The 17,991-nt window shown below is 50.6% G+C and overlaps 1 protein-coding gene across 8 annotated transcripts in view; it reads left to right on the top strand.

Moving 5' to 3' along the window:
* Ubr4 (ubiquitin protein ligase E3 component n-recognin 4) overlaps positions 1-17,485 on the top strand; it is a 129,702-nt gene extending 112,217 nt beyond the window's left edge. For all 8 annotated transcript variants that reach the window (XM_003471371.4, XM_013153847.3, XM_013153848.3 and 5 more), the window contains 10 exons: positions 228-327; positions 3,919-4,137; positions 4,818-4,931; positions 6,345-6,487; positions 6,937-7,062; positions 8,258-8,452; positions 11,109-11,333; positions 14,370-14,460; positions 15,086-15,248; positions 17,108-17,485. In XM_003471371.4, the coding sequence (XP_003471419.2) occupies positions 228-327; positions 3,919-4,137; positions 4,818-4,931; positions 6,345-6,487; positions 6,937-7,062; positions 8,258-8,452; positions 11,109-11,333; positions 14,370-14,460; positions 15,086-15,248; positions 17,108-17,172 (1,441 nt within the window). In that variant the 3' untranslated portion in view covers positions 17,173-17,485. The remainder of the gene's footprint in view (positions 1-227; positions 328-3,918; positions 4,138-4,817; positions 4,932-6,344; positions 6,488-6,936; positions 7,063-8,257; positions 8,453-11,108; positions 11,334-14,369; positions 14,461-15,085; positions 15,249-17,107) is intronic.
* Positions 17,486-17,991: the final 506 nt, after the last annotated feature.

The raw sequence follows: 17,991 nt of genomic DNA, 5'->3' as shown, positions 1-17,991 counted from the left end.
TTCAGCTGTGAGAAAGTGGATGACAACTTTTTGGTGTCTGTTGAAAATACTCATTGCTGTCTGGCTTCTTAGCTGGGCTCGGTGGTTCTTTGTGATTCTTTACAGCACTCTTGGAGAGCCACGTTTAAAAAGCCGTAGACAGTTTCAGCAAGCCAGAATTACTGGCTGGCTTCCAGGTCCTTTGCTTCCCTGGTCTGCTAATATGCCTGCCTTCTTCTATTCTGCAGTTTGGATGCTGACATCTGGAAAAAGTTTCTGTCTCGCCCAGCCCTGCCATTTATCTTGCGGCTTCTTTGGGGTCTGGCCATCCAGCACCCAGCCACTCAGGTGAGTAGCTAGTGTGCATTTGGACCCTATTCTATAGACAGAACACGTCATCCGAAGGAGCAACAGATTCCCTTCTGCCCATCAGGGACTGAGCAGACAGAACGACCTGATTCACCTTGAGGGGTAACTTACCCTGCTACATGACATATGAGTTCAAGGGACTCCCAGACTCTCAGGGGTCATCTGGTTCTTCTCTGTGTTTGTGTTCAGAGGGGAGTAAATTATATTTAATAATATCACCCACTCAGTCTTAATCAGGGCTTCATTATCTCATGGGTCTTCCATGCAGCAGTTGAACTGTTTAGGGTCCGGTGGACCATACTCGTAAAACAGTTTGAATTTCTGGCCAGTCATGGAGTATTTATTGTACCGTTGTCACTGTTTTCTGTTCTGTCCCAGATAGCTGAAAACTTCTTTTCTGCCTCAGATAGCTAAGGGAGACACACCATCCCTTCCATTCTGCAGCTCAGTCTAGATCTTCCTGCTGGGCTCAAGTATCTACTAATCCTCACAGATCCTAACTAGCCCCAGACAGGTGACCAGGGTTAGATTTTTTTTATGTGTATTTTATCTAATTATAGGTTCAGTTGTTGATAGTAAGGAGAAATCATACGTGCCCTTGACCCAGTCTCTTCCAGTGGTGACAGCTCGCAAAAGCATGGCACATATCACAACCAGAAAGATACAGAATAGTTTTGTCACCACTAGGATCCCTCTGGTTGCCCTTTTACAGCCAAATCCACGTGCCCTGTTTTCCTGCCATGAATCCCTGACAACCACTGATGTGGTCTCCATTGTTAGAATTTTGTCATTTCAGAAGTGCTATGTAAGTGAAATTATACACATGTAACCTTTTGGGATTGACTTTTGTCACTCACCATAGTTTTCTGGGGATTCATCCAGGTCATTCCATGTAGCAGTAGTGTGTCCCTTTTTATCACTTAGTAGTGTCCTGTGGTCGGGATAAATTCCAGTCTGGTTAAGCGCCTGCCCACTTAAAGACAACTGAATTGCTTCCAGTTTGGGGATGTTACTTACTACAGATGCTATGAACATTCACATACAGGTTTTTGATGAATGTTAAGTTTTTCTTTTCTGGGGCAAGCGCCCAGGAGTGAAATTGCTCAGTTGTATAGTAATTGCATGTGTAGTTTTGGAAGAAACTGCTGAATTGTTTTCTGGAGTGACTATACTGTGTCATGTTCCCACTAACAGTGTTTGGGCGGCCCAGTTTCTCTTCATCTTTGCCAGCATTTGAGGCTGTTTTTAATTTTAATTTTGTCTCAGCAGATGTGCAGTAACATCTCTCTGTGCTTGCATTTCCCTAGTGGCTAATGGTGTTGGCCACCTTGTCACGTGTTTCTTCTGTGTCTGTGCTGCAGTGAATTAATCTGTTCATATCTTTTGCCCATTTTCTAAGTGGATTGTTTGTTTTTAAGTTGAATTTTGAGTCCTTAGGGTTGGGTATTTTTTCCCCCTGTGTAATGTTCTACATGGAATGTAGGCCTGCCTTTTCATTTGGTAATCTGCTCTGATAACTTACTTACTCCGAAAATGGGGTAATGTTGATAGTGAAGATTCTTCCATCAGGGCATTTGGGAGGCTGAGGCAGGAGGATCACAGTGAATTCAAGGCCAACTTGAAATACATAATGAGACCCTGTCTCAAAAAAAAAAAAAAAATTCCAGATGTCTTACTCAAGTCTCTGTCATTTTAAACATCTGTTCAATGCCACAGATAGTCATAGTGAGCATATCTTCGAGGTAATTTTTCCTATTTGGAGTCTTCATGTATGTTGTTTTCCATATCCTTGTAACAGCCTTGTTTTGCACAGGAGTAAAGGAACAGAGCTGTGCTTTGGTCAAAGGCAATATGGACACTTGGAACTCAAGTCAGCTGACTCACAGGTTCACTCTTGGTTACTAAGTGGAGTCACTTTCTCTAGAATAGGCTGTTACCTAATTAGATATGTGGCACTCACACTTGGGCCATTGACTTTTTCCATCACATTTGTGGAGCAGAGCACCTTTGTGTCTGGCTCTGGGCAAGGCTGAGGAGGTGGTGCTGAACCAGTCACAGTCTTCACAGTCTGTGTCCTTTGGAAGATGGAACCAACAGAGAGTCATGACTAAGCAGCCAGATAGACACAGCATGGAAAGGGACAGAAAGATTTGATTTCTACGGGGAGAGTTTGACATCTGCAGAGGCTCAGAGGAAAGTTGAAGCCATCCAGGCATTAGAAGTAGTTGTGGGTGGGCCTGAGCTTATCATGGGACCAGAGTGTAATCGCCACGAGAGGGGTGCGGTTTTCTCCCACTGCAGTCCAGAGGAGAGACTCCTGAGAGTTGAGACCAGAGGAGGAGGAAGAGCAGACTTTTATCATGATCAAGGTGTGTGACATGACAGCCTGAACACACTCAACAACAAATGGGGTTTGGAGGTTGCACACAAAAAGAAAGAAGATGCTGGATGGATCAAGAAAAGCTGCTCGCCTCTGGTTTGGGCAGTGAGGGAAGTGGCAGTGCCACTGAAGGGTGCAGGCCAGGGCAGTTTATGGAGAGTGAAAGCGTCTGCGTGTGCTGTGGATATGTAGTCTGTCTGCCTAACTGGAAGGTGAGCTTAGTGAAGGCAGAGTCTTTGTTCCTCCAGCACCTAAAACTGCTCCATACGTGTGTCCCAGGCGCACACACTCAGATGCATGGTAAGCGCCCAGGGTGTTTGGGGTGCTCGTGGAAAAGTTCTATAGCATTTGAAGTACGGGCTCAGCATTTGAGAACACAAGGCATGAGTTAACATGTAATTTTGCTGAGGTACAAATTTGAAGTGTTCCTGCAGTGAGAATAGATTTATGAGCTAATAAATGATCTCAGTTGACTGCTGAGCTTTCACAATGCAAGCTGGCTTTGTTGTTTTCAGTTTATTGTCAAATGTGTGCTAATTGCTATCAATTTACTTGTGGTGGCGGGGGTGTGGGGGTTCCATTGATGTGAGGATGCTGCCCAGTGAGCTCAGCTCTCTCAGACCACACCTGCCTCCATGTTCTGCCTCCCCCACTGCTCCTGGTAGCAAAGGGCTTGGTATGGGGACTTCCAGCCTTCTTGAGCACAGGCTTTGGTAATCTGGGACTAAAAGTGTTTCCTTATCGCCCTCCCCACATGTGCCTGCGGTGTCCCCAGGTTGAGAGGACTCCCCAGTTTTGGTGGCCCAAAGGGTCCCAGATGAAGTTAGGACAGTTGCTCGTGCCGTCAGGGCCTGCTCTGCCTGGGAGCGCACCACGCAGGCCCATCAGGTGCTGCGGCTGCTGTGGGCTAAGGCTGTCTCCTGCCGCTGCTTTCACTGTGCTCACTCTTTTCCCTCTTAGTTAATTTTCACTCTTTACGGCAACCCTGGTTTTATCCCCAGTTTGTACATGAGAATGCTGAAGCTAGAGGGTGTAGTAAGCAGTCGGAGGCCAGTGGCAGGCCACACCTCCCATTGGTCTGTGTCTCTCGCAGTGTAGAGTCCAAGCATCTGAGGGCAGCTTGGCTTTAGGCCTCTGGAAGGCTTATCTACATTACTGGATGCGTGAATCTCACTGCTCTCTGTTGGCAGGCTCTGATTGGAACCGACTCCATTACCAACCTGCATAAACTGGAGCAAGTGTCCAGTGACGAGGGCATTGGAACCCTGGCAGAGAACCTTCTAGAAGCACTGCGGGAACATCCTGATGTAAATAAGAAAATAGATGCAGCCCGCAGAGAGACACGGGCTGAGAAGAAGCGCATGGCCATGGCGATGAGGCAGAAGGCTCTGGGCACCCTGGGCATGACGGTAACACCAGTTCCCTGGGTACATGCAGTGAGGAGATGGCAGGAGCTAGGTGTGCAGGGCACCCTCAGAGACGTGATGGCATTGTTCTGCTAGACTCATGAGACTCGGGATTAAGTGACAGCAAGTTTACAAAAATGGTCAAAATAGAGACAGTAACCGTCTGTATGGGGGACTTGTGGTGTGCTGGGACTATGGTGGAGCACCTTACTCTTCATTTTCTGAGTGAAGAAACAGACTGAGAAGTAAAATAGAAAGGCCCAGGCACGCAGCTGGCACTGTAAGTGGTCAGCAGGATTGTGAGTAGGCCTGTTGGCGCCGAGGGCTCTGTGCTTCTCGTCCTGCAGTGGAGGAAGCAGGAAGCAGTTGCCCTGCTAGAGGCTCATCAGCAGTCTGACATCACACGAGGAATCAGAACACAGCAGCCCTTTGTGGCTGAGACCTGATGTTACTGGTACAAAGAAAGGGGCTTTTTTGGTGACATGTGGTAATGTGTTTGCTTCAGTGGTTCCTGCTGGAAGGAATAGCAAAAGAATCCAGATCTTTCACATCTCTCTAGGACAGTTGAGGGGCTTTTCTTTCTATATGGCAATCCTTAGTGTGTATGCTTGAGTGTTCCCAAGTCAGGGTGGGTGTGGATTTGACGATCCCTCTTCTGACACACTGCCTGGTTTCTCTCACAGACAAACGAAAAGGGCCAGGTGGTAACCAAGACAGCACTCCTGAAGCAGATGGAAGAGCTGATCGAGGAGCCGGGCCTCACGTGTTGCATCTGCAGGGAAGGGTACAAGTTTCAGGTACTTGTGCTGGGCTTCAGTTGGTCCCAGGGTATGGGCTTTGATGGCATTGTTTGGCTGTTTCTAGGGGTTACATCTCTCCTGCGGGAGAGTATTTGTTCTTAGAGACTGAAATCAAGGCTTGTGGTTTTTTTTTTTTTTTTTTTCTCAGTACTGGGAATTGAACTCACGACCGCTTGCTTGCATGGCTCGTGCTTATGCCGCTGAGCTAAATCCCCAGCCCCTAAGGCTTGTGTTTTAAGAGACTGATAACAGGCCCAGGTGCCCCGCTGACAGGCTCGAGGGCGGACTTATGAATCCCATGATCATCATGGGCAGGCACTGCCCCCGGAGTCCTTCTGTATGTGAGGCCTCGTGCTCAGAGCTTTATGGAAACTGAGTAGTTTATGAAGAAGAGGTTTATGGCGACTGGGTAGTGGTATCTAAACCTGTAAAAAGCCCTAGTTTGTGGTTAAGAAAACAGAGGGCACAAACCAAAGCCAGATTGCCAGGCAACAACATCCTGACTCCAGACTGGGGTGTTCAAAACACCATTCTGGATGACTGGGAAGATCAGAACCCCGCTGTGTAGGTGCATCCAGGCCAGAGTGCTCCGCAAGGAGAAGAGTGGCAAGGGCCTGCTTGATTTACTAAAGGCCTGAGAGCCGGCTGCTGCTTACCCAGCTTGGATTCACTTCACACCCAGGCTGAGGAAGGAGCAGTGCCTGCCTGTAATGCAGGCTCCTCACACTTGCCTGATAACTTTAAAGACGCAAGTGACTTTTCGAGCAGGCACTGTGTTCTGCATTTCCAGATGCATGAAGTGCAGAGACGAGAAGGGTTGCTTGGGCAGTGTCTGCTTCTGCCTGCAGAGCTGCTCCTATTGGCTGGTCCCGCATCCCTTTCACCGGGCTGTGTCGAAGTGCTAGCTGTCACCTACTGCTTGGTCTGTTTTCTCTTGCTATAGTGAAATGCCTGAGTAATTTATAAAAAAGAGGTTTATTTAGCTCACATTTGTGGAAGTCCAAGAGCATGCTGCTGAAATCAGCTAGGTTTCTGGTAAGGACCTCATCGTGACTGAAGGGCAAACAGATGCATGAGGAGAGGCAGGTGTGTAAGATATGCCCAGGAGAGGTGCTAGACTTAGCTTACACTCTCCTCTTGAGAACTGTGTTAATCCCTTTGTGAGGGTGAAGTCCTCTTGCACATTTTAGCACTTTCTGAAGAATGCAGCCTCCACGTGGGTTTTGGTGGAACCGTGCACAGTCAAGCCAGGGTGCCTGGTCTTCCAGGCATTTCCCTCCTGAAAGCCACTGGAATCCCAGGCATCACCTAAGAAAGGAGACCCTGGGCCTTCCTGCGCCACTTCACCTCCTTGGCAGCCTGAGGTGGAATTTCTCCTCAGTGCTCCTCCTTTTTATGTCATCTTTGCAGCCCACGAAGGTGCTAGGCATCTATACCTTCACTAAGAGGGTGGCCTTGGAGGAGATGGAGAATAAGCCCCGGAAACAGCAGGGCTACAGCACCGTGTCCCACTTCAACATCGTGCACTATGACTGTCACCTGGCTGCTGTCAGGTAGGTACTGACGCTTGCACAGTGGCACCTTCTGTGGCATCCAGCACCTTTCCTCCTCATGTTTCTGTGAGCAGTGGGCCTTGCCCAAGGTCCACACTGGCAGAGCGGGACTGCCAGCCCTGAGGTTTGAAGTCCACTCCTTAGTCGTGGAGCTGGTGCAGGGTGTTTTACCCTAAACCATGCAGGCCCATGAGCTGTTCTTGTCACATGAGGACACTATGGCTTGGGCCCAAGGTTGCTGAGAGCAATCTTGCCTACCTAAATTAGTGAAGGCAGCATTTACTCTACGGAGGTTACAAATAGCGGATTTTATCCACAGGGTCAGGAGTGTGGCTTAACATGCTTATTTAGTATTTGTGAGCTCCAGACCGCCCCAGCCCCCGGACACAGGTGCCTGGTTACCAGATTAATTCCACCAACCACTTCACTCTGCTCTCCTCTACCTCCAGATTGGCACGAGGCCGGGAAGAATGGGAAAGTGCCGCCCTGCAGAATGCCAACACTAAGTGCAATGGGCTTCTTCCGGTCTGGGGACCCCATGTCCCTGAATCTGCTTTTGCCACTTGCTTGGCAAGGTGAGTGTTGAGCATTTCCCGTGGCAGAACACAGGGGTTCCTGCAGATGGGAGCAAGACCAGATATGAACCCAGCCCTTGGTAACAGCATTTCCTGTTCCCTTCATTTGGCATCCATGTCTCTGTACTTCTGTTAGGTAGCTGTCCACAGCTGACCGGGGTGATGGTGATGGTGGTGGTGGTGACAGCGGTGACAGGAGTGGTTACTGAGGTAGTTGCCCGCTAAGGCCTATCATCCCCAGAGAGGGAGAAATCAGTACTCGCAGTTTAAGAGGCGCTGTGTAAGAGTTTTCCTTGGTTGTGTTCTCTTGTACTTCATTAATTTTATGACATTCAGTGTGGAACCCTGACATGGTCCTTAAGACCAGCATTTCCTAGAGTTGTTTTTACCATGTATGTCTCTGGTGTTTACATAATGAAAGTTTAGTGTCCAGACTCTGTTCAAGGTCCTTGTGTTTCTCCAAATCCAGATTATGCCAGGTGAAACTTTTCCAGGGTCCTTATATCTATCTAGGTAGGGCATAAGGAGTGGGTTCCTCTCCCTGAGTCCTGTTTTAAGGTTCATGAATGAAAGAGTACTTGCCACAATCCAGGTACTGGGTAGTAACAATGATAAAAGTAACAGTGAGCAGCATGCTCATATTTAAATGCTTACCATGTGTCACTATTCTGTGCATCCTACATCTAAAGGAATTGGGGACATAAGGGATTAATCAGTTTCCTTGAGCTCATCCAGTTAATAAAAGACAGGGCCTAGGTAGACAGAAATGTAGTTTGACTTCAAAAAAAGTACTTGGAAGTCTAGGAGATCATTTTTATGGATGGATCACCTTGTCAGTGAGAATGTATAAATGCCTCTGATTCCAGCTGTCCAGGAGGGTGAGATACAGGAGGATTGCAGGCTCAAGCCCAGCTGGCAACTTAGTGAGACCGTGTCTCACAAAACTGGCGAAGAGACAGAGGGAGGAAGGAGCCCTGGATGTGGCAGCTTCTCACCTAGGCCGGGAGGGCTTCCCATTCTGCCACAGGGAAATGGAAATGTCTTGGGGTTTTGCTGGCTCAGTCCACATCCTCACCTCTTCCTTTTGTTCTCTCTTCTTCTATTGACCTTTGCAACCCATCAGGCCAGATACAGAGAGGGTCCCCCCGCTGTCCTGGGCTTCCCCAGCATCAGCATCTGTTCTGCTTCTCCCTAGGCACAACACTTACCTCCAGGAATGTACGGGTCAGCGGGAGCCCACGTACCAGCTCAACATCCACGACATAAAACTGCTTTTCCTGCGCTTCGCCATGGAGCAGTCGTTCAGTGCAGACACTGGCGGGGGTGGCCGGGAGAGCAACATCCACCTGATCCCGTACATCATTCACACCGTGCTTTACGTCCTGAACACGTCAGTACCCTGTGCCCTGACTGACCCGTGCCCTTGTCTGTCCGCCCCGCAAGATGCCGCAGCTCAGCCATCCCCTGCCTGGTTACCTTAGGGGCAACCTGTACTGAGATAGGAGTGCTCATCTGCAGCTTTTGGGGTTACACAGAATAAAGCGGTGAGGAGACTTGCTCTCCAGAGCTGGCCTGTTTCCCACCATGAGCAGCTGGGAGCTGCATCCTTGGCCTGGCTTTCAGCCCAGAGCAGAGCAGGAAATGGGGGGGGGGGGCTGCTTCTCCCACTTTCAAGACTCCTCTTGAATTGAGTCGTGGGGTGGAGCACAGAACATCGTTAGTCAGGGGCACACGAGCTGTCACAGGTACAGGCTTCCTGTCAGGGTGCTGCAGCACAAGCGGGCCCCTGCTTCATGCATGGGAGACTGGGCTTGTTGTCTCTGCCTTCTCTCCAGTGAGTAATGCTTCTGGCAAGTGTAAGGGGAGGAAGTGTTGAAGATTATTTGGGAAAGTCAACCCAGAAGGGAGGCAGCCAGGAAGCCAGTAGATGTGTTGTCTGTGTGTGTTACGGAATAGTTAGGTGTCACCCAAAGTATGCTTTCAAAGAAGTATTCAGAGGATACGGAAAATGTTCTTCCACTGCAGTCCAGATTTTAAAGCAAATTAAGAGGTTTACTGTGGCATAGCTTTTGGACTTTATTTGAACGGTGCTTCTTGCAGGACCTGTTACAGCAGAGCCTCCAGCTCTGGCAGGCAGAGACCTGGCAGCCAGTGCAAAGGCTGTGCAGAGTCCACCGCAGCAACAGGACTGGCGGCTCTTGTCCTTTCTGGTCTTCTCTCATCAACAGTGTTGTTTTCTCCTTCCTCCTTGTCCTTGTGAAATACAAGGCTAACCGCAAGGCTGCAGGCAGCATTGAAAGACACAGGCAGGGCACTGTCAGCTCACATTATATCATTGCCAAACTACTTGGGCTGTCAGGAGACACCTGGCCTGGCTGATGGCACAAGGCTTCCCACTGTCCAGCGCCCCCCCCCACCCCAGGGCTAGCAGTGCTGCTGGTCAGTGTTCTTGGGGCCCTGGCGCCCGCGGCTTTTGCTCAGACGTGTCTGTTGGCAGCCATGTGGTAGAGCAGGCTGCTCCTTTCTCTGGGCAGAGAAGCGGCACAGTGAGAAAAGCACTCGCCGTACACAGCTGGGATGGAACCTGCTGACTTGTGCTGTCAGTGTCCCTACACCCAGACATCTGGAACTCGTGCGGAGAGAGGCAGAGGAAGTGGGCTCTGTCACCGTTGCCTTGGCAGCAGAGGTGGCCCTGGAAGCTTCTGCTTCTCAGCTGCACAGTTTCTCTCACTAGCCATTTGGTGTTGGTGTGAGCTTGGTCACAGGGCAGCTGAGGGCTTTTGGTGGGGTACTCATGTACAAAGGCAGGTTTGCCACACTGTGGCCACGTGGAGCCAGAGTGGAGCCTGAGCAGGTCGAAAGCCTGGCCAGAAACCTCAGATTCCTCAGGCTGGCAGGTTCAGTCAGGTCTGTGCATCCTTCCAGCCATGCCCTTTCTGCAGGGAGCAGAAGGGATCAGGGTGTCCTCACACCCTCCCCTTATATGCTCACATGGTGGTTGCAGCACCAACCGCATACCTGGGAACTGGGATTCTGGCAGCTGCTTGTCTTGTGTTTGTCTCCCTCCACACACACACTGAATTAGGAGAGGGCAGCAAGTATTCGTGGTACAAGAGCACCAGCCAGTTTGTAAGGAGAGTATGGCGAGAAACACTAGGAAGACCTCGAGGGCCTCTTAGAGCTGTCCATGACTAGTTAGAACTTTGTTGTAAGGGCCAGGGATAGAGCTCAGTAGCCCAGTGCCCGCCTGGCAAGTATGAGGTCCTGAGTTCAATTCCAGTTCAAAAAAGAAAAAAAGAACTTCGTTATAGGGAGGGAAGTGGAGGCAGAGACGGGCAGGCTCAGGAGCTAGACCATCATGGTTCTCAGCCAGTTCTTTCCCCAGTGTGTGACTTTGGTTAAAGTACTTACATCTTCTGGCCTGTAGTTTTCTTCTCTGCACAATCAGGACAGTGGTAGTACCTACCTCACAGGGTTTTGTGAGTATTAAGTGAGATAATCCACATACAGCAGGAGAGCAATGCCTGGTGTTTGAGTTTGCCATCATTCATCATTGCAGTTTAGACAGGAGCAAGAGTGAACAGTGGTGCTTTCTGGGAGAAGCTTGTAGGGAAGGAGAAAGGATACCAGCATGGGAAAGCACGAGCTAGGTGCACGTTTAGGGTGGACCACTTAAACAAGTCTGCATGCAGAAGGAGGAGGTCAGGCTGAAGACTCCAGTCAGGGAATCTAGGTTCATAGTTTGGGTCCATCGCTTACTGGCTTGATGACTTTGGGCAAGTCAGGGCCCCTCTGCATTTCCAGTGTGCCTAGAAGCACGGGTTAGAGTGTTGGAGGATGTGCCTGACTGCAGGGTGCTCGAGAGCTAGGGCTGTTGGGAGGGGATAAACTGAAGGACCTGAGAGCTGAAGCCTTCGGTTGCTGGGAGGAATGTTCAGCCTCGGCCAGCATTTGACCACCTCTGCAAGAAGATGGCACATTGAGCCAGTACCCCCCGGTGTGGCACTCTGCTTCTTTCCTGCTTCCTCATGCTCCTTTTCTTCTAGGACCCGGGCAACATCCAGAGAAGAGAAGAACCTCCAGGGTTTCCTAGAGCAGCCCAAGGAGAAGTGGGTGGAGAGTGCCTTTGATGTGGATGGACCCCACTACTTCACAGTCCTGGCCCTGCATGTAATGCCCCCTGAGCAGTGGAGAGCCACACGCGTGGAGATCCTGCGGAGGCTACTGGTAACCTCACACACCCGTGCAGTGGCTCCAGGAGGAACCACCAGGTCAGTGCCTGCTTCAGGAAGCTGCTGCCTGGAATACATGCTCATGGTGTAATTCTGGCATTTTGGCCACATGGCCAGGCGGAGGCATGCTCATTGGACTGTGCAGTTGACCTTGACACTTGGTCTGTTCCAATGGCTAGTAGTTGCCTCATCCTCTCTGGGTTCTGTGTTCAGCCACTAGAAACATGGAACTATGTTTTCTTGCTGTAGGAAATTCAGTGGAGGCAGCCAGGCAGTGGGTGATACGGCTGACAAGGAGATTGGACTGTGGGAGGCTAAGCTAGATATGAGTAGGCTTGCCAACCTGCCGGTTTTGGCATAAAGTAGGGAAGTTTCGGCTAGCCAGGGTGGTCTTTCCTAATAACTAAAAGTTCATCTCTCCTTGGTGCATGCCTGTCTGCACCACATTCTGTGAGCCCTTCTTCCAAAGTCACTCTCCTGTGCACGTGGACACCTCTCGCAGAAGGAGCCACATTTCAGGAAGAAGGTGGTCGTTGTTTTCAAGACCTTGTGCTGCAGTTGGGTCAGATGGTGGGTGTCTTGAGAGAAACAGCAGTTACCGCTATCCCCTTTGGCTCTTTGAGATAGCTGCACAGTTGCTTAGCATAGAGGGGACTCTGGCATCACTCAGGCTGCTGAGATTGGCCCTGAGCAGGCTCTGCTTGCCTGGGGAGCCACTTGTCGGTTCTGGCTTGGGAGCTGGCTTCTGCCAGTTGAGTGAAACATGCCATTGCATCATTTCTGGAAGATCTGTCCCTGCAATTCTGCTTGAGACCTCTGGATCCCTTATCTTAGGATCAGAAAAATCATTTTCACATGTGTAGGCCCACAAGCAAGCAAGGGAGTAGACTTACAGAAAGGTTCGCGGTGATGATAAACGCCGGGGAGGAGAGCAGTCGTCAGCACACCGGCTCTGCAGCTCCGTCAGCTGCGGACTCCCAACTTGCCCAGGAGTAGGGAGCACTTGTTCCTGCTTGGAACCGTCCTGTGGAGTCTGGTCGGTGCTAACCTGTTCGGGTAGAGTGGGAGGAAGCACGTCTTGGTAGATTCCTACATAACCTGCCCCAGTTCCAAATGTGTCACTTTCGAACGTTTCCCAAGAGCGTGAGCATTAAGTTAATCAGCTGCTCAATATCAAGTGTTAGATCTGGAGACTACAAGATTGTTGACCTGCATCCTTGGCAAAAAGAAGGGGCCATTTTCTGAGCCCATTCTGCAAACGTATCCATGGCAGATACAAAATCTGGTTCCCTCCTGTTTCATGTTGTTTAAAAAGTCAGTTTGGTCACAGCATGATGAGGAAGTCCAGGGTATTCCAAATCAAAGCATTGGCATTTTCTCTGTGACAGTGGAGTCACCTTTATTAATTAGCTTAAAAATAATTAAGTTGGGCTGGGTCCTCCACGATTCCTGCTTACCAAGGCAGGATAAGGCTCTGCCACCCACTAACCAGGGCAGCAGAGGCACTGAGGGCTTGCCCAGGGTTTGCACACACTCGGGGGAGAGACCAGGGGAAGTGCATGCAGACAGTGTCATCTGGTGGGCCAGTGTCCCTGGCAGCAGGCTTTGTCCTAATTTCTGTGCGTTTTGGGGGTGGGCAGTAACAGATACATAAAAAATACAGTTCAAAACAAGCTGGTGACTTGCGTGTTTTATTTTCAGACATTCTTTCTGTGCTAGGCACTTGTGGGTAGGTATTCATACCTGGGAGTCACTTAGTCTTCTGACACGTGCAGAGAAATGGTTGGCCATTTTCATTTCCAGGCCCGCCTTCCAGTTAAGTGCAGGCTGGTAGGCAGGGGATAAAGTGCATGCTCTGGGGCAGGGGGAGGCTACAGGCAGACTTTTGCACACAGGGAATCTCATCTGTTTACTTAACTTTTGTGAGTTAAGTGTCTCCTGAATGCAGGGGGAAAAGCCCCTCCACACCAGGCATTTGCTTTCCTTGAGGCCCACAGTTCTAGCTTTTCTAGTAAATAACGTAGTTGTTTGTCTTCTTCTTGCACACTGACATGCATTTTAACACTGAACTCAATGTTCAGTTAGTACTGAGCACTTTAATACCTGTGCCTTCAGTCAGGGGATGCATTTCGGGGTGTCCTGCGAGCTACTCTATGACAGGATCCATCCGGCTTTTCCATGCTCACTGTAAACATGATGGTCATTACCCAACGAAATCGCTCACAGACTCGGGGAGGTAGAAACCAAACCTGATCCTGATACTCCACTCCCCGTGCTGAGGGGGGCTCTGGTTTGTCTGTATCTCATAGGTGCTCCCCCTGATGTAATCACTCCGGGAACCAAGGGCCGTGCCCAGGTGCCATGGACCTTGCAGCACCCCCCAGCAGTCCAGGGCATTGAGTGATCTTTACTCCTGAATTGAATCACTAGACCAAGCGGAACAGTGCTGTTTAGAAACAGAGGGCTGGGTGTGGTGAGCAGCCTGGGGATCACCCTGGGACTTTAGGAGGTGTTGGGGTGGTTGCAGGCTCCATCCTGGACAGTACTTGCTTAATAGCAATTTCCTGCCAGCCCCTGTGTTCTAATAGCGCATGTGTTTGACAGAGGAATACCCGGCTGCTTTGGGTCTGCTGACTGTTTATGAAGCTTCTCCCCCGTGTGACTGTGAAGACTGAAATGGAGCCACGTCCCCTCGTTCCTCCTCCCTTTATAGTGCTGGGAATCCAACCCAGGGCCTGAGCTCCCCCCACTCCTGCCTCATTCGTTAGCTCTGTGAGGCTTGCATTTAAGTCAGGAGCCCTTTGGTTGCCATGTTGAACTATCTCTCCCTGTTCATTTTACCCTATTTTGCGAGGTAGGGCGCAGTGAGTCAGCTGCGTTTCAGGTGGTATAAACCTCCTGGTCCCAAGATGTCAGAACCTCTTGCCCACGGCTGCTTTTTTCCAAGAAAACCTAGTTTGAGCCATGTGATACATAGATTGTGGTGACTCTTCCTTTGACCCCAGAATGCTTACCTTTGTGCTTGTAATTATCTTTCCAGGGACTTCATGGGACTGGGTTCGATTTCTTTTTCAGGCTGACAGATAAAGCAGTGAAGGACTATTCTGCTTATCGTTCCTCCCTCCTCTTTTGGGCCCTGGTCGATCTCATTTACAACATGTTTAAGGTAAGAAAGCCCCTGGGGTTCTAGCCTGTTTCTCCGAGGCTGTGAGCTGTGCACTCTGGGCTCTGACCCAGCCTCGGCACCCAAAGGCTTAGGGGTGCTCTGCCCCCGAGAAGTAGGCAGCCCCTGGTGAGGGACTGGTGTGTCAGCCCAGTCCTCCGCACCCAGCTATTGCCAAGCTCGCTCTTCTCTCACACTCTCAAGCCTGCTGCTCCCTCCAAACATGCTCCCTGGGGGTTGTGCCCCTGCCCTAGTCGGCTTCATTGCTGTTACCCCTCTGTGTGGGTCAGCCAGTGCCCTGTGCGAACCTCCCCAGTACCACTTACATTCGGGTGGTCCTTCATGTCCTGAGACTGGATCTTGTAAGTGGTCAGATCAGTGCAAGGGGGAAATGTGTGGGGAGGAAGAAATGCAGCCCTGTGTTGGGGCTCAGAGGTTCAGATGGCACAGTGCATAACAGGGCTCAGTGAGAAGTGACTTCCGTTCTGCTGATCCTAGAGGCAGCACACATCTCCGGAGGAGTTGAGTTGCAGGGGGAAGGTGCTCTTTCCCTGGGGCTGAAATGGCTCCACAGACTGGCGCCAGGGGGAGGGAGGCGCTCAGTAACCCATCCCATTGGTTCTTGTAGAAGGTGCCTACCAGTAACACAGAGGGCGGCTGGTCCTGCTCTCTGGCCGAGTACATCCGCCACAACGACATGCCCATTTATGAAGCTGCTGACAGAGCCCTGAAGACCTTCCAGGAGGAGTTCATGCCAGTGGAGACCTTCTCAGAGTTCCTCGACGTAGCTGGTCAGTGTCAAGGTGTTGTCTTTCAAAGGTCTGTGGCAGGGCTCCTTGTCTGCCTCCGTGGGCTGGCCAAAGCTTTATCTCACGTGCACTGAGACTGCTGCTCTTGCGGAGGAGCCCCCTGCTTGAAGCCACTCTTCCTGGCGAGCAGCTCTGTGTATCCCCCTTCTGCGTGTGTGGTAGCAGAGTGTTGGAGGTTAAATGGCCAAGAGTGTAGCCAGGAAGTGTTTGAACTCTTTTTTCTTCTGACTTTTTTGACAGTTCAGAAAATTACCATGTGAAAGGGACAGTACCTGTCTTCCTCTTGCTTTTTGGAGACAAAGACCTCTTATGTCACAGCTGTCCTCAGGGAGATGTGAACAATTTTTACTCTGATTCTTAAATAGATGGTAAATATGAGCAAAGAGCATCTCTTGAGTGTATGAATGGGGCAACACTTCAAACATTGTCCTGTGAAATGGGCCAAACATTCTTCATTGTACAGCCAGCAAAATTGAAATTCCTTGTTCTCCCCTGTGCACCAAGTCTTTGTCTAACAAAATTGTCATTCTAATTGCATAAACATTAAAATTCTTTAGATTTCATACCCAGATGACCATAGTAACTGAGTCCAGGCCTGGGGAAATCCACCTAGGATTGAAAATTCAGTCGTTGCAGGTGCTAATGTATCATAGTGCTTGTTGGTGTTATCCTTATCAAGGGCAGCTGCCTTGAGCCCAACCCAGGGTAACCAGACCTCCCCAGCTTTGTTTTATTAGCTTGGTTTACTGATTGTCTTCTGGTATTCATTGTAGGGATTGTGTACAGATGCAGAAAAAGAAACCCTGGTGTCCCATGCCCGGAGAGCTCCTCCATTAACGTTTTCTCTTCTTATCTTCTCTCTGAGAACAAGACCTAAAGATCTGGAATGATGTGAAGTGTGAATTCCTCTTTCTTCCCAGCCCAGATCCAGCCAAGTACCTTTTCCAAAAAGCCCTGGGGCCTCTTGTGGGCAGGAAGCCTGTGGCCTCCACTCCTGGGTCAGGCTCCATAGCATGACTTCATTACTTTGTTAAGCTGTTAGAAACTTCAGAATATCAGACACACCCTGTTCTCCCCGAGAACAAAGACCCCTTGCAAAGCCAACCGAGACAGGTCTGAGACAGGTCTGTGCGCCCTTCTTGCACCAGTGGGAGCACTCAGAGGTGGCTTTAGCCTGGACGTTGCCTGGTCTTCAGGGTTAAGAGCACCACGTCTAACTTGAGGCTCTCATGTCTCCTGTGTCCTGCTTTCTGAAGGTGGTATGGGGACCAGGGGCAACCTCTGAGCCGGGCACTTGTTCACAGAGGCTTCGTGTGACCCCACAGCAAGACAGCAGGGCTTCCCCCTGTCTCCTTCTGATAGTTGAGCAAACAGAGCCCGTGAGCTCCAGAGCTCCAGTAAGTTGCTCAGGAAACCAGGGGTGGGGTGAGAAGAACTCAGTGTCCCATCCAGTCCTGTTGTCCGTCTGTCCGTTCACTCCCCCACTTCTGTCACCCTTGAGGGCAGTGGCGTTAGCCTTCTGTTGGTCCCAGGTCCCTTTGAGGAAAGTGAGGGCTGTGTGCATACTCCCTTCGGGGGTTTGCAAGCCCTGTGGTGGCCTTCTAGCCAGTGTGAGATCCTCTGCAGGAGCCCAGGTGGGCCTCTGCCACTTTGTCACCAATGGTAGCGCCCCGCTCTGGAGCGGAAGAGCGCCCGCAGGCACTCTCCCTGGTCTTTGCCACAAGCAGCCGCACTGGCGCCTGTTAGGGCACAGTGTGCTCCCTGCACGAAGGCGCAGCTGTGACTCGGGGGCTGGGGGCTGTGCACGCCACCCTTCCCACCCTCTGCGCTGTGTCTTCCAGGTCTTCTGTCAGAAATCACCGATCCAGAGAGCTTCCTAAAGGACCTGTTGAACTCAATCCCCTGACCATCACCACCGAGTCGCAGTGGGCGGAGACCGGAGTTGCTTGCCTCCCACCCCTCTACTTCCCTCCTCGGGCATCGATTTCCCCAGGGGATGCTGCATTACTACCCTCCCCTCCCTCGGTTTTCTTGGAGTGGCTTGGGGGTTTAGGCTTCCTGTTTTCTCTCGTGTGTGTGGTGCACTAGCTATGAAGTGTCTGTAGCCCAAGCCATCGAAGGACCTGTACATACCCAGGGGCTCGAGCTCCCCTGGCCAACCTGATACTTGAGTGTGCACATCTTGAGAAATAAACGAATGACTTCATACACATCGCAAAGGAGGTGTTGGCTGCTGCTTAAGCCCATCCTGGTTCCGCTGGCGGCGGGCACAGCCCTTGCGGGTCTGCACAGGAAGACTGACGCATCCGTTGCCATCTCTGGGCCTTTTGTTGGCACCACAGATCCTCCCTCCTCTCAGCTGGCAGACTGGGGAGCCGCGCTTGTGGCTGTGATTTTTTTTTTCTTTTTCTTTTTTTTTTTTTTTTTTTTCTCCCAAACAAAACTCTCAGCCTCACTCTTAATTTTTTGGTCTTTAAAAGCTTGAACCCAGGGTCAGGGATGTAGCTTAGCACCTGCCTAGCACAAGGCCCTGAATGTGATTCCCAATGCAAAAAAAACTCTGGAACCCAAAGACTCAGGCCCAGTGGTTTTCCAGTGCCCACCTGAAGCGGGCTCGGTGAAGTGGGCACTGGTTCCCCCCACAGCGGGTGCCTTGGGACATTTGCCAGTCTTGTGCTGGCTGCCAGCCAGGGGTCTGTTGGTGACTTTGGGGGTGACTGTGTGA

The sequence above is a fragment of the Cavia porcellus genome, unplaced genomic scaffold, assembly GCF_034190915.1.
Source record: "Cavia porcellus strain 051 isolate PalLab524CR breed Dunkin Hartley unplaced genomic scaffold, mCavPor4.1 scaffold_25, whole genome shotgun sequence".
Classification (NCBI taxonomy): domain Eukaryota; kingdom Metazoa; phylum Chordata; class Mammalia; order Rodentia; family Caviidae; genus Cavia; species Cavia porcellus.
This window is presented reverse-complemented; position numbering and strand designations above follow the sequence as displayed.